At 47.4% G+C, this 15,117-nt stretch overlaps 6 protein-coding genes across 6 annotated transcripts; 4 read left to right on the top strand and 2 right to left on the bottom strand.

The window, feature by feature from the left end:
* Positions 1-43: 43 nt before the first annotated feature.
* On the top strand, positions 44-2,442 carry LOC6599607 (SUMO-activating enzyme subunit 2). Its single transcript, XM_002024661.2, has 4 exons — positions 44-215; positions 269-423; positions 492-779; positions 843-2,442. The coding sequence occupies exons 1-4, from the start codon at positions 72-74 to the stop codon at positions 2,347-2,349; spliced, it is 2,094 nt and encodes a 697-aa protein (XP_002024697.2). The 5' UTR covers positions 44-71; the 3' UTR covers positions 2,350-2,442.
* A 257-nt stretch (positions 2,443-2,699) lies between these two features.
* LOC6599606 lies at positions 2,700-3,154 on the top strand. The gene has a single exon (XM_002024660.2). The coding sequence runs from the start codon at positions 2,700-2,702 to the stop codon at positions 3,084-3,086; it is 387 nt and encodes a 128-aa protein (XP_002024696.1). The 3' UTR covers positions 3,087-3,154.
* A 61-nt stretch (positions 3,155-3,215) lies between these two features.
* On the top strand, positions 3,216-4,238 carry LOC6599605 (2-aminoethanethiol dioxygenase). The gene has a single exon (XM_002024659.2). It carries the CDS (start codon positions 3,364-3,366, stop codon positions 4,108-4,110), a length of 747 nt encoding a protein of 248 aa, XP_002024695.1. The 5' UTR covers positions 3,216-3,363; the 3' UTR covers positions 4,111-4,238.
* On the bottom strand, positions 4,234-6,041 carry LOC6599604 (lariat debranching enzyme). The gene is made up of 2 exons (XM_026993738.1): positions 5,828-6,041; positions 4,234-5,765 (listed from the first exon to the last, which is right to left on the bottom strand). The coding sequence occupies exons 1-2, from the start codon at positions 6,022-6,024 to the stop codon at positions 4,298-4,300; spliced, it is 1,665 nt and encodes a 554-aa protein (XP_026849539.1). The 5' UTR covers positions 6,025-6,041; the 3' UTR covers positions 4,234-4,297.
* A 633-nt stretch (positions 6,042-6,674) lies between these two features.
* On the bottom strand, positions 6,675-11,751 carry LOC6599603 (importin-7). Its single transcript, XM_026993734.1, has 10 exons — positions 11,454-11,751; positions 10,187-10,422; positions 9,611-10,108; positions 9,371-9,547; positions 9,170-9,315; positions 8,314-9,111; positions 8,020-8,243; positions 7,610-7,920; positions 7,070-7,542; positions 6,675-6,982 (listed from the first exon to the last, which is right to left on the bottom strand). Exons 1-10 carry the CDS (start codon positions 11,541-11,543, stop codon positions 6,786-6,788), a joined length of 3,150 nt encoding a protein of 1,049 aa, XP_026849535.1. The 5' UTR covers positions 11,544-11,751; the 3' UTR covers positions 6,675-6,785.
* Positions 11,752-12,954: 1,203 nt separating this feature from the next.
* LOC6599602 (actin-related protein 3) lies at positions 12,955-14,973 on the top strand. The gene is made up of 6 exons (XM_002024656.2): positions 12,955-13,107; positions 13,194-13,374; positions 13,435-13,749; positions 13,911-14,447; positions 14,509-14,592; positions 14,663-14,973. The coding sequence occupies exons 1-6, from the start codon at positions 13,064-13,066 to the stop codon at positions 14,756-14,758; spliced, it is 1,257 nt and encodes a 418-aa protein (XP_002024692.1). The 5' UTR covers positions 12,955-13,063; the 3' UTR covers positions 14,759-14,973.
* The last annotated feature ends 144 nt before the right edge of the window (positions 14,974-15,117 follow it).

The raw sequence follows: 15,117 nt of genomic DNA on the forward strand, positions 1-15,117 counted from the left end.
AATTTTCGGCTCGCCAATTTTCACATTGAAATAATATATTTATCAAACGAAAAAGCTTAATTAAATAGAAAATGGCTGCAGCTATCGATGGTGTTCTCCCAGGCACATTGCAGGAGCTGGTAAAAAAGTCCAAGGTGCTGGTTGTTGGCGCTGGCGGGATCGGCTGCGAGGTCCTCAAGAACCTTGTGCTCAGCGGCTTCAACGACATTCAAATTGTGAGTTTTGTGAATTCCACGCGTCGCTTGGCTTAAATACCCATCCCATTTAGATCGACTTGGACACCATTGACCTGAGTAATCTCAATCGGCAATTTCTTTTTCATCGCGAACACGTGGGAAAATCAAAGGCCCGTGTGGCACGGGAAACTGCTTTGAGCTTCAATCCGGATGCAAAGATAACTGCATACCATGATAGCGTCACATCGTAAGTTCAGTTCCAAGATCTCGCATATTCTCGTCCATATTCTAGTTCTATCTACTGTCCGTTTCCAGCTCCGACTACGGTGTCAGCTTCTTCCAGAAGTTCGATGTAATCCTCAGCGCTCTGGACAATCGTGCTGCCCGCAATCATGTGAATCGCATGTGTCTTAATGCTGATGTTCCTTTGATCGAGAGTGGCACCTCGGGCTACAATGGTCAGGTGGAGCTGATCAAGCGGGGCCTCACCCAATGCTACGAGTGCACACCCAAGGAGAAGCAACGCAGTTTTCCCGGCTGCACCATACGCAACACGCCCTCGGAGCCCATCCACTGTATTGTGTGGGCCAAGCATCTCTTCAAGTGAGTTGAATTCTGAGTCAATCTAATTGAACCGATTCCAAGTCTAACCCCCTTCCATTGTAGTCAACTGTTTGGAGAATCTCTCGATGATGAGGACATTTCTCCAGACGCTGCCGATCCGGATGCCCAGAGTGTCCCCCAAGAATTCGATGCAGGCGCAGGTGGAGACGGTGAGGCGAAGATCAGCAAAGAGAAAACTCTAACGGAGGAGGGTACGAACAATGGCAATGTTGTGCGCATCAACACCCGCCAGTGGGCCAAGGATTGCGACTACGATGCTGCGAAGCTCTTCAACAAGTTCTTCGATGAGGACATCAACTACTTGCTGAAAATGTCTAATCTGTGGACCTCGCGAAAGGCCCCAGTGCCCGTTTCTTGGGACACACTTGTGCCCGAAGGGACGACTGATATCCAGCCAGAGTTCGCACGGCAGCATCACAAGGTCTGGACCGTGGAGGAGTGTGCCCATGTCTTTGCCAATACGCTCAAGGAGCTGAGCGCATCATTCCTCAAACTAAAGGCTGATGAAACTCTTGTCTGGGACAAGGATGATCAGCCGGCAATGAACTTTGTGGCCGCCTGCGCCAATGTGCGCTCCTACATCTTTGACATTGAGCGAAAGTCAAGATTTGAAATCAAGTCGATGGCAGGGAATATTATACCCGCAATTGCCACCACCAATGCGATTACTGCTGGCATCTCTGTGATGCGAGCCTTCAATGTCCTTGAGGCCAAATGGGAACAGTGCAAGGCCGTCTATGCCCGTCTTCGCCCCAATGGACGCGGCCAATTCCTTGTCCCAGATGCCTCCTTGGCAGCACCCAATCCCAGTTGCTATGTCTGCTCCCTAGATCCGGCCATTACCCTCCGCATCGATACCAAGCGTGTTCACATTAAGGAGCTACGCGACGATGTACTGATTAAAACACTCAACATGCTCCATCCAGATGTGGTACTGGTGGGCTCTAACTCTATTTTGATCTCTTCGGAGGAGGGTGAAACGACAGATAATGACGACAAGCTGCTGTCCGAAATGAACGTTGTAGACGGCGCAATCCTGAACTGTGATGATTTTCATCAGAACTACAGTCTAAGCGTAATAATATCGCATTTCGATGCAGAGCGAGACGATTCTCTCTTCGAGGTGTCTGCCGACTCAAAGCAGTTGCAACCCAAAGAGGAGGAGCAAAAGATGCCGGACGATGAAACCGACAAAGGAAAGGAAGCACGAAAACGTTCTGCCAATGGTGCAGATGTTGCTGCAGATGATGGCCCCTCCACATCGAAGCGTAGTCGTCCAACCGAAATAGAAGACGACGACGACGATGACTGTCTTGTGATCGAAGAGGAAAACGATGAGGATGTAATGGTCGTGGCCACAGATAACCTTTCCGTAGAGAGTCCCGCCAAAACGGCCACCAAGCGAAAGCCCAGCGTAGCGATCGAGGATATCACCGAGATATTGGACTCGTCCGACGAGGAGGAAGCCGGACCAACCAAATGCAAACGTTCCAAGATAGAACTGCCCGATCTGAAGATCAATCAAATGGAAGTCATAAACATTGATTGAACAGAGTACAATCTTTCCGTTTAAACATTCTCTAACCAGTTCCATGGAATTTTCTGAAATTTTAAGAATAACGATGCGAATAATTTAAAATGATTTGACTGTTTTTTTTTTTAAGTGAATTCCTATGTATCCTCAACACTGTGTCTCATGAAATTTTTTATATGAAGAGCAACACATACGATAATGAATAATAATAATATCCACAATTTGCAAAAATCGGAGTTTTGAAAGTATCATCGATAGCAACCAGTGCTGATTTTTTGTTATCGGCAGTGGGTTAATGTTAATCTAGCCAAGGTGAGTGATTTGCCAACGTTTGGAAAGAATTTCAATGAAAACCCGACTTTTAGATGTCCTTTGCTGGCAAAATACTTCAACACAGCGCCCGCCTGTGGAATGGCCTCAGTTCCAAGCGTGGATTTCACGTCCTAATGCGCCCCACGGCCATCGCAGCCGGAGTGACCAACAACAGCAATCAAACACAACTGGTGGCCAACACAAATGTTTCCGCAGGACTGCTGACCCCTGTCTCTACTCTGCTGCAGCAGGTCGCCGGCTTTAAAGTCAAGGGACGCCTAAAGAGGCGCTGCAAGGATTGCTACATTGTGGTGCGCCAGGAACGCGGTTATGTCATCTGCCCCACGCATCCGCGCCACAAGCAAATGTCGATGAAGAAACGTGACTACAAGTCTTGGATATTGACACACGCCACCCAGTCCAAGGAACGAGGCTTCTAGTTTTCTGTAGCCCCTACAACTAGCATTTTTCTTTCAAATTTAAATAAAAACATAAAATTTTATCTATAGTGGAAAACTAGGCGTTGCCCAACACTGGTGGCTCAGCTGGAATTTTTTTGTTTATCTCCATTTCTGGACACAAAAATTAGTCGCTTGGTGCCGATCCCGTCGCTTTTCTAAATTTTTCTTGACCGGCGTGCAAGCAAAAAGCAAATACGTCTGACGTCAGTGTACTAATACGGGTGCATTGCTGATAAAACCCGAAAATTCGGGCAAAATGACGGCTCATTTCATGAATGTTCTGCGGCAGGCCTTCAAGACATTCGATCGTGCCAACCACGCCAGCTTCAATACCAATTTGCAGCACCTCAAGCAGCTAACAGATGAACTCACCTACCGCGATCTTCACATCAAGGAGGAGCTCTTTCGCCCCCACGCTGGGGCACCGTCCCCGTCCCACGCCCAGAGCCGTGCGCCCTGCAGCTACATGCACATCTTTGAAGACGAGCGCTTCTCGATGAGCCTGTTCATTGTGCGTGGCTCCAGTTCCATTCCCCTGCACGACCATCCCATGATGTTTGGCCTGCTTCGCTGTATCTGGGGGAAGCTGCTGGTCCAGAGCTACACACAGCAGCTGGGGCCCGACGAGCCCCTGCACTACGACACGGATCCCATTGTGGTGAAGGTGAACGTCGAGGAGCCCTGCCTGGTGTCACCAGACACTCCCAGCGCCATGGTCACACCACGCAAGCGAAACTATCACCATATAACAGAGGCGGGCAACGGCGTGGCCGCCTTCTTCGATATACTCAGTCCACCCTACGACGCCGACATGCCCATGTATGGCCCACGCAGCTGTCGCTTCTATCGCCCCAAGTCGGATGGGGGCCAAACGCAGCTACACTGCATCCCCTCGCCAGCCACATACTATTGCGATGTGGTGGACACGCCCAAGACCGTTTTGCAATGTGCCTTCAAATGCGCCGACGAAGACTATGCCGAGAACGTCCCAGAGACGCAGTGAAGCCCCGCGTTGGGCTTACAGCAGCAGCATCCCCCAGCCGACTCCATCATTTGTGGACTCCAGTCAAGCCCACAAGCGAGCAAGCATTTTCTGTGTTATTTAAATAAATTTGCCTCCTTTTTTTTAAATTCATTCCGGAATCATGGAATATGTTATTTTATTCTCAGTCAAGCAGAATGGTTAGTATTTAGTCATCGTCTTCGGCTTGATAAATGTTCTGGTTCCTACGCTTTAGTTTCTTGACGCTGGGTGGACTACTGGGAGCTGGCGGGACTGCCTTGACTTTTGGATTGTCCACTGCCTCCGACTCGGCTGTCTCTGCTGTCTTTGGATCCTCATCTTCCTCAGGCAGATCTATCACGCTGTCATCTTTTTCTGCTGCGGTAGCATCAGCTGTAACTGTAGGCGCCGGCAAGAAAAAATTAAGTTTTCTTTTCGAAGGGGTCACAAGTGGTTCAGGAGGAGGGGAGGAGCTCCCTTCGATGGGTTCTTGATCCTGACATTGATTCTGAACGTGAACAATGGTTTCCTCTGCCTTCGGGTCTATGCTTTCAACCGCAACTGCTGGCAGATCCTTGCCATTGGCCAGCAACGCCAGACAGAGTGGATCATCTACACCCAAGACAGAACAGAATGTATTGCTCTGGGGATTTAGATGGGCCGTGGGTTGACCCACGACCATATGCTTATAGTTGGACTGCTCCTGCGGATCAAAGGCAGGCACCGTTCGCTGAAAGTTCTCCGGGATCTTGAGGCTCTGGAATTTGGTGATCAACGAATCCAGTTCCTCCTCGGTGGGTGTGAAATTGAAGCGCTCTGCGATGGCGCCAGCCTTCTTGCCCGGCAGGTAGTAGTAGTTCTCCTTCACCGAGATAAGATGATTGGTGCTTTGCAGAATAACAAGCCATTCGGCATCGTATTCAAACGTGGGATTACCTTCAATCGCTTCACTGGGTATGTCCAGCACTTGGAGAAATGCTCGTCGAGGCAGGCATTTGTCCAGAGCGAGAAACTTTGTGACAGCCACTGGTTTGGGTGGCAGCCTAGATGTGCTCTCCTCATCGTCGCTCTCACTACTGCTGCTGCTGCTGCTGCTTGAAGAGCCGTCTCCCATTTTGGTTGGGGCTTTGGTTGCGTTTTGGTGTGGCACGAGGGCGGCAAATTTACAATGCAAATGTGCGGCAAACCAGTAAGAGGGCTGTATTGCCTTCAGCAGCTCCTCCAGCGGTCGACTGCCTAGTTGCCCGCTTTCCATGTCAGCCGCAAAATAGGGTTTCTTCCTGAGCAGCTGGGCCTTGTTGCCGTATTCATAGATGCCGGTGGGCCAATCGTGCGACAAGAATATGTCTATCTTACCAGATAGCTGCTTCAGGCGGAACACCTCCAACTGCCGCACGTGATAGACACTGCGACATGTGGATTCCGTGTAGGGCGGGAATTCGTGATGGCCACGCAGGAAGTCGTGTCCCTTGTAGATGCCACTGATGCCTGCAATACGAACGCCGTTCACATTTACCACTCCAGCATAGCCCAGATAATATATATTTGGGGCCACCCATCCGCCGTATGGAAGCTCTTGCAGGTAGTTCGAGGCCTCGTGGTTGCCGCCAATGAAAATAGTCAGCACAGGGGCCACGCACTCCCCGCTGTAATATCTGTGGAACAATAAAGCCATATTAAATATAAAATACACTGATCTCTTTGCCACTCCACTCACTTGTAAAAGGTACATATATCCAGGTACTTCTTCGGCACAGCCATCGTTTGCAGATCCTCCAGATTGCGCGTGGATTGAAAGTCACCGCAGCATAGCAGGAGATCGATCTTTGTATTGCTCTCCTTCTCGATGCATGCTATGGTGTCGTATATGCGCTCCAGTTCACCGTGCGCGCATCCTTCTATTGCTATTTTCATGTTTCTCTCTTTTTTAATTGTTGGTTTGGTTTGTAAACAATAATAATGCCCGGCATTAAAAAAAATGCTAAGCATTTGTCGACTTACAGCACTCATACCAGTGTTGTTGAACGTGCATCCCATATTTATGGCGGCAAAATCAGCTAAATTCAAATGTATTTTATTTTATCAAATTTCCATTAAATTCAAACGTTAAAAATGATTTTATTTTTCAAAAATATCGATCCATTTACATAATATACGCGTAATGTGAGTGTAAAGAAAATGTATGTGAAATGCTCTGCTTTGAATTCTCATTCTATGACCATTTATCCATATTGTTTTTTGTTTTTCTCGGAGTTCTGGGGGTCGTGCGGGGGCTCGTACAATCTCATTTGATGAGACTTCCTCGTCTTGTCAGTGTGTTGTTTTTTTTTTTGTTCCGTTTCGTTTACATACAAAGATTTACAGTGTGGACTCATTTCGACTTAAGTTTTATCATAATTTAGTTGGCATGGAGTTGCCAAGAAATAGACAGTAAAATATACATCTACAATAAATATATGCGACTATCCCGGGACTGTCGCAGCGGCAGCGCATGCCATGCCTTTAGTACATAGAATGTACGTAGAAACCAAGAGAATGCCTTAAAGCTATAATCAGCATGCCTATTCAGTGTTTTAGTTTTTTTTTTCGTTTTGGAAAGAATATGAGAAACGATCAAGTCAGAAATCGAACTAAGTCTCTGGTGTGGTGTCAGTTTCAGTTTCAGTTTCAGTTAATTAGGAGCCGAACTTGAAGGATGAGGGAACTGTTGTCTGGGGAAAGGCGAAACCACCTTGCTTCTCAATTAGCTTCGATTCTTTGGCCGCCTTCCGTTGATCGGCGGTCACGACCACATCCTGAAGCGCCCTTGCCTGTTCAGGGGTAAGGTTTGACGTCAGCAGCGCATACCAGGCCTGATCTTGGGCAGAAAGTGCTAAAGGTAGCATGAGGGGAAAGGAACAGAGTGAGAGTCAGAGTCAGAAAAGAGGAATCTATGGGAGGAATCATCGCCAAAACGAACCTGTAATAACTTCCTTAAATGTCCAGTATTCATCGATGGCGCTATCGTTCTCCTCGTCGTCGATTGGCGTGGTGAATGTTTCAAGACCCGTCTCGTTGAGGTCCTCCACAGACTCCTCAGCGTCGTCATTCGACTCGTCATCGTCATCCTTGACCTCGGCCTTGACCTCAAAGCCAGCTTCGCCCGCTTTCGCTTTGGTGAACTCGGCCAGTTTGTCCAAATAGTTGGGTGCCATTTCGTCCATGTCGTCCTCGTCGCTGGACAGAGCCTCCTCACAGTCATCGCCATCCTCCTCCTCCTCCTCCTCTTCGTCCTCCTGGGCCCTGGACTCGTAAGCTCTCTTCAAGCCATCGAAGAGCAGGATCAGCGAGGGCACAATCTTGCCAGCCACCTCACTTAGCACCTGCGGCTTGGCATCGCCCAACGAGATGAGTGTACACAGGCCAAGGACACACAGTTTGCGGTCGTGAATGCTGAAAACGAGATGGGGTATAGGGTTAAAACAAAACCAAAGTGAAAGGGTAATCGCCCCAGTCTTACCCCAGAAAACAGTCGGTGTCGTGAAGCCATTGCTTGATGAAATGCGAGCTTATTGGTTCGTTATTCGGCTGCGACATCTTGTCCAGAATGGAGAGCAGCAACTGGGGATTGTAGTAGAGGGCCGCAATCACCACCTGGAGGCACATGGTGCGCAGCTCCGAGGACTGAACCTCGCGTGTTAGGCGCGACAGAGCCAGCTCCACGAACATGTGTATCACTGAATCGATTTGGCCCTTGCACTGCAGAATAATGACCTCCATCAGTTTGGCCGCATGGCACTCTGGATCCTCGCCAGGATTGCCAGTGAGCATCTGTCGATAAGATCAGAGAGCATACGAAAATGATTAATAACTGGATAGCTTGTTCGATTAGGGAGACGTTTGATCTGGTCTGCGGTCTGGAGTCTTTACCGTTTTGCACATGTCGAGTATGGCCAGGAGTCGGTTGGGATTGGAGAGGAAGGCTGGTGTATCGACCGTCACATAGTTATGCAGCGCCGGCATAATGTCAATAAAGTAATCGATGCCATCCTTCTTGAATACCTGATAGATAAGCTCTAGCATTTGCCACATCTCCGGGGAAATGGCCTTGCACGTCAGATCGTACACCAGAGAGAACGTTTCTTCGTAGAAGTCTGTCTCGAGCAAATGAAATGAAAGATTAGAAAGATGATCAAAAGAAGGATCAAAGCTCTCAAATCTTACCCGTAATGTTGTGCTGGAATATGTGACCCACCACATTGATGACAATGGGATGCAGATTGAGCAGCACTTCGGGGTGCTCCTCCATCACACTCAAAAGGGTTTCGATTGTGTTGAGCAGACTCATGGCGGTGATGGCCTTCTCATCGGATCCCTCCTCCGACTCGAGCACCTGGCTGAAAGTCGTGGCCAAGTGCTGGCAGATCTCGGTGGCCACCGGCAGCAGCTGTGTGGTGAAGGTGCACACAATCTTCTGCATGACATTCGTCAGATCCTCGTTCTCCGTCTCCCGAATGATGGTTAACAGCTCCTTGGTGATCTCCTTGATCTGCGCCTCCACATATGGCGGCGCCTCGTCCTGGGACGATAGGAACATCTGCAGCCCAATGGCGGCCTCCACTTTCACGGGCAACTCCTTGTCTGTCAGCAGGGCATTGGTGGTCAGCCGCATGATCTCTGCCAGAACTTGGGGATTCTTGATCTGTACATCGCAGAAATAGTGCAGCACCCAGCAGGCGCGTGCCCTCATATGCCCAGCGGGATTCTGGAACTCGGGGAACACATATGTCGTCAGCATGGACTCCACCTGGTCCCTGTACAGGGCCTTCTTTAGCAGAACATCGGCCAGGGTGCCGATCATGTGCAGGGCTCCGTCCTTCTGCTTGTTGTCTGCCTGCTGGGATGTTATGATCTGCATTATTGTGGCCATGGCCTTGGGCAGGACGCCCTTGCGCTTCTTGCAGATGGAGTGCAGTAACGATTGGGCAGCTGGCACAGGTGTGGCATAGTCCTCAAATATGTCTGCAAAGGAAATGATCGTTAGCAACAGCAGATCACGAACAGAGAACGTTTCTCTTACCAAACTTTAAGCGAATGTACTCATAGGGATCGCTTTCCCACAGCTCCTGATCGGAGTCCGTGAAGGACATGATCGGAAAGATAACGTCCTGTATGACAGCCACCATATGGGGCTTGATCAGCTTCCAGGTGTACGCATGGCTTACGCTGCAAATAGAAAGTGTAAGGAAATGTAAGGAAAAATGCATCACAAGATACATACGCATTCTTGAGATAGTTTAGCACATCGGTGAGGACACGCGGCGAGACATAGACTCTATTCCGGTACTGGTCGAGGATCTTAAGGAGCACCTCCAAAACACCCTGGCTGAAGGTCGGCAAATACCACTCAGCGAATTTTTGGTACTTTTCACTAACCACATTGCTAGGACTTCCATAGCTACAAATCAAAGACAAACTATTATTTAGAGCTCCTTTAATTGCCGTTTTTCTGTTAACGAACCGCTCGAACATGCGGACCATGATATGGAGGGCCCACTTCTTGGTCTTCCAGTAGGGGAATTCGGTGCGTTCATCTTCATCCAAGTGCGAGCAATCGGGCACCTCACGATCTGCAATCTGGCGACAGATCTCCATCCACTGCGAAAAGATCTCCTTGGTGATGAGATCCAGCGGCAGGCTGTACTGCGTGAGGGCGTAGTAGATCTTGAGTATTTGTTTCTGCAGGAGAACTGACTGCTCCGACTGCTCGTTGAGAAGCCTAATTATCAGCTGATAGATCATAGGCAGAAGCAGATTCATGGCCTCGTTGAGCGGTGTCCGCTCCTCGGATCGCTTGTACTCGTACGTCTTCACCAGCTGATACATGGTGAGCAGCGCTCCGTTCCATCCATTCAGATCCTGGTTCTGCAGATAGATGCTGATGTTGTCCACCACCTGGGGCCAGCGACCTGGAAAGTCGCTCTTGATGATGTGATTAACGCAGACGGAGAGCTGAACCCTGCAAAGAACAGCACAGCACATCCCATAATTAGTCGAAATGAGAGGCGAAAAACCCTACAACCCAACAATTGCTTACCTGATCAATTCGGGGGCATGGACAATGGCATCCACAATGGTGCCACGGATCATGGCCCGATCCTGTTCGTGTATAGAGAAGGGTATGGGCTCGCCCGGCTTTGCCTCGTGGTCCGACCAGCTGCTGTTGATCAGATTCTTCAAGTAGACGGCACCCGCCTGCCGCACCGGCTGCTCCAGCGTCGTTTGCATAACAATTTGCAGAATGGTGGGCACAAATCCAATGATTTTGTGTATCTGCGGGAGAAAGAGAACAAAGTCAAATGAAAATGAAATGTAGATCTAGATTATTTTCCCCATTTTCCACCGATTTGTTTACACAGCTGCTGCTGCTGTCGGGATGGGATGACTAAGGCGGTGTGCAATGGGTTAAGAGAATTATTTGCCCAAAGCATTACAATGTATCGATGGCACCCGCCGACCCGACCCAGAGGAGGAGGAGGCACGGCACCACTTTAAATTCTGTTCACAATCCCCCAATGAATACGGTAGGCAACGGAGCCATGGCACCGAACCGTGAGCAGATGCCGGTGGCCGACGACAATTTGCCATAAATGCTGATAAAGTTAATTAACCAATAGAATTAGGAGGGGGGCCTGGAAGAGAGACGGGCATGCAAATCGTTAGATGCTGACTCAGTCGTAATGAGCATGCCCATGGTACAGTGGAGTGAAAGCAATTGGGTAATTGATGAACAAATGAAAACGTCTCTAATTAAGATTCTGTTTCTGAGAGACACTGGAAACTGGAAACTCGTTTAATCTGGAAAGTGGATTGCGTAAGAATAGAAAATAAACTTAAAAAATGTAATGGCAGAAACATATTTCGCACGCACAGTGCCAGGCAGGAACCACCATTCCCATACATCAAATCGGGGACAAAAGTACTTGTTGCGGTGCCAGGCAATGGGCGCGGAGGAACACAACTCCCTGCCACAAGGTTATTGATAGATGATTGGTAAAACCAATAAAGCTTCTGCCTCCTCTTCCTCGGCCGATATCGGTTTACTGTTGGGCAGAGGCCCCATTACACCCGCTACACCCCCTCCTACACCCACACCGACACCCACACTGACACCAACACCGACACGGACACGGACACCCACACAAAAATCACTGGGAAATGCAATTGTAGAGTAAGAGAGAGGGAAGGGAGGTTAAAAGCGAACAATTAAAAAAGCACATGGTTTTTGGCGATGGCGCCACCTCAAAGGTCTTTTGCATTTGTTTGTCGCAGGAATGGGAGGGGATTAACGATTAAGGACATACCTGGGCCAGTTGATCCTCGGCGGCCTTGCGCTGCTCGGGATTTGGATCAATAGTTGCGCGCAACAGTTCCGTGAGTTTTTGTGCCTCCATTTTCGCCTAGTCGTTGGTCGCCTCTCTCTCTCTCGCTTATTTCCTATTGAATGCACGTTTTGCCGGTCGCTGCTGCTCCTTTGCACTTTGCACAGAACCAAAGCGCCCACAATGCACCTGCGAGTTGTTCTATTTGTTTCACAAATTGCTACACAACGCCACTGCAAGGGCCTAATTGCAGATATATGCACCCTATATAGCTATAAGGAAAAACGTGGAAAAGGCTATGGGACGGCACACACACACCGCCAGTGTGACCGCGGTCCGACCCTCAGAAATATACCTTAATATACCGTCTCATTTTAAAAATATGCCGTAAATATACTGACGAATTCAAGCTCCGATTTTGATATTTCGTGAAATATTTTTAGCTAGATAGAACATTTAGCGCTGCCCACATAATATTAGGCCGTTGATGAATAAATTTTCTTCAAGATTGTCTAGTATTTAGTGCTTTCTTTTTTTGTATTTTGACTAAAACAAGGCTTAAACAAAATAGTTCAACCAAAAAAAAACAGTCGCAATGTTGCTGGTATTTGAAGACATGATTGGTGTACAGGCCTTTGTATACCCTAGTTCGTTAATTTATTATGAAGAACCTGTTTTCCAAACTGTTTTTAAAACGAAAATAATAAAGAAATTTGTTTCAAATTAAATTCTTTTATATATAAATCGTAAAACAGCTTATACATCCCAATTTTTATTAAAAAAAATTTTAAATGAGTGTTATCTCAGATTTGTTCAATTAAAATGTCGAAATAATTTTTACACAGCGAATTGTATTTTAAAACTCATAACAGTAACATAACGGTCCTGGTATAGGGTATACAAATATACATACTCCATACATTTTTGGTTGTGTAGTTACCGTGTTGTTACCATGTAAAAATGGGAAATTTTTGTTGACATTTTTGTTTAAACCATATTTTAGACACAATCAAATAAAAAAGAGGATTTAAAGCTAGCCATTCGTTTGGGAAATTGATTCATCAATCGGATAAAGTTATGTGTTCAGGTTTGAGGGTCCTAGTTAGATAGTGATATTATACCGAGTATCTAAATCAAGGAATGTAAGTTCCGATCATGGACAGAGAACTATTAACCCATTGTCGACCAAAAGGTATTAAAATACACTCCACGAAAGTTAAGAAACTTGTAGAATTGTAGCAAAGTTCAAATGCAAAATAGGATAATTAGCGGTCATTATGAGGAATATATATATATATAATATATATATATTTCTATAATATATCTACAGGAAGAGTTTGCATACAGTACTATTTTCTGCAGCTTAAGTCAAGTTCTTTGCATGTTAAAAGAGTGGGGCCTACTGGGTTAAGTTCGCTCATGGGTAAATCATCATGAACTGCTGAGCACTGCCCAAAGGCTAAAGTGACACATCGTTTGACGGAGGTGTGGTTGAAAATATATAAAACTTAAATTTAACTCGGTGTAAAGCGTGAAGCTAATAGTTGACTTCAGCCGGTTTGCTAGAAACAGAAGCACAATCATCAAGGACAATGACAGGCAGGCTACCGGCATGCGTAATCGATGTGGGCACCGGGTAAGTTTAGTCGCAGCCACCGCCTGCGGGGGTCTCCAATTGGAAAAAATAGGTCGTCTGTCTGATAGCGATGTTTACATTTACAGCTACTCGAAGATGGGATTTGCTGGCAACAAGGAGCCACAGTTCATCATTCCCTCGGCCATAGCCATCAAGGAGTCGGCTCGCGTTGGCGATACGAATACGCGGCGCATCACGAAAGGCATAGAGGACCTAGACTTTTTCATTGGCGATGAAGCCTTCGATGCCACTGGCTACTCCATTAAAGTATGTCGCCACACTGATAAGCTTATCGACATTCCTTAATTTTTATCATCACCTCTGCAGTACCCGGTGCGTCATGGTCTGGTGGAGGACTGGGACTTAATGGAGCGCTTCCTGGAGCAGTGCATTTTCAAGTACTTGCGCGCGGAGCCCGAGGATCACTACTTCCTGCTGACTGAGCCGCCACTAAATACGCCCGAGAACCGGGAATATACGGCGGAAATCATGTTCGAAACATTCAATGTTCCTGGCCTGTATATCGCAGTGCAGGCCGTGCTGGCCCTGGCTGCCAGTTGGGCTTCCAGATCCGCCGAAGAGCGCACACTCACCGGAATTGTGGTGGACAGTGGCGATGGAGTGACGCACGTTATACCCGTGGTAAATAGAGCGCCCTCCCCATATCTTATCAGCAAATACTTTATTGACAAAATGTAAAGTAGGAATGGGCTTGGAATAGCCACTAAACTATTTGCAATCCATTGTAGTTTAATCAATTATTTCCCTCTAAAAAATAATTAATTAAGCTTGTTTTTCCTTAGGCCGAGGGCTACGTGATTGGCTCTTGCATCAAGCACATTCCCATTGCTGGCCGCAACATCACATCGTTTATCCAGAGTTTGCTGCGTGAACGGGAGGTGGGCATACCGCCCGAACAAAGCCTCGAAACTGCCAAAGCGATCAAAGAGAAGCACTGCTATATCTGCCCCGACATTGCCAAAGAGTTTGCCAAGTACGACTCAGAGCCAAATAAATGGATACGCAACTTTTCGGGCGTCAACACGGTCACCAAGTCGCCGTTCAACGTCGACGTCGGCTACGAACGCTTCCTGGGACCGGAGATCTTCTTCCATCCCGAGTTCTCGAACCCCGACTTTACCATACCTCTCTCGGAGATTGTCGACAACGTCATCCAGAACTGCCCTATCGACGTGAGGCGTCCGCTGTACAACAACATTGTCCTCAGCGGTGGCTCCACCATGTTCAAGGACTTTGGCAGGCGTCTGCAGCGCGACATCAAGCGATCGGTGGACACGCGCTTACGCATCAGCGAGAACTTATCCGAGGGACGCATTAAGGTTAGCTCACTCACTCTCGTATGAGTCATGCATCTGAATCGGGTTTTTATATATTCCACAGCCAAAACCAATTGACGTTCAAGTGATTACTCATCACATGCAGCGGTATGCAGTGTGGTTTGGCGGCAGCATGTTGGCCTCAACGGTGTGTTACCATCGCCAAGGAGCCCTTACAACTGATGCTCATTGATAATGGTTATTGTTTCTTTTTACAGCCCGAGTTCTATCAGGTGTGTCACACAAAGGCTGCCTACGAGGAGTATGGCCCGAGCATTTGCCGTCACAATCCCGTCTTTGGCACCATGACATAATTGATATGTTCCGATTTGATTCGATTCAGTCGGGGCCAGCCTGTCCAATGCAGCAGAGGTGCAGTTATTATTAATATTTTCAATTTTAAATTTGATTCTATTTGCTTTGATTATGTTGTATTCCATGCGCTAAAGTATTAGTACCGATTTTCCCCTTGTATGTTTAGCTTTTAAAAGCGTATTAAAAGTGTGGTAATTCTCTCCCTCTCTCTTTACGGCCAGCGGTTTCGCTCTAATTTAAGCTTAAAAACTCTTAAAAAAAACAACAATTCCGATGTCTGCCAGTTAAATGTTTGCTATTCTGTAAGGTGCATTACTTCTAGATTTTATATCGCACACAAAACCCAAAAAAAAAAACA

This window comes from Drosophila persimilis, unplaced genomic scaffold, assembly GCF_003286085.1.
Source record: "Drosophila persimilis strain 14011-0111.01,24,50 unplaced genomic scaffold, DperRS2 tig00000885-arrow-arrow-pilon, whole genome shotgun sequence".
Lineage (NCBI taxonomy): Eukaryota > Metazoa > Arthropoda > Insecta > Diptera > Drosophilidae > Drosophila > Drosophila persimilis.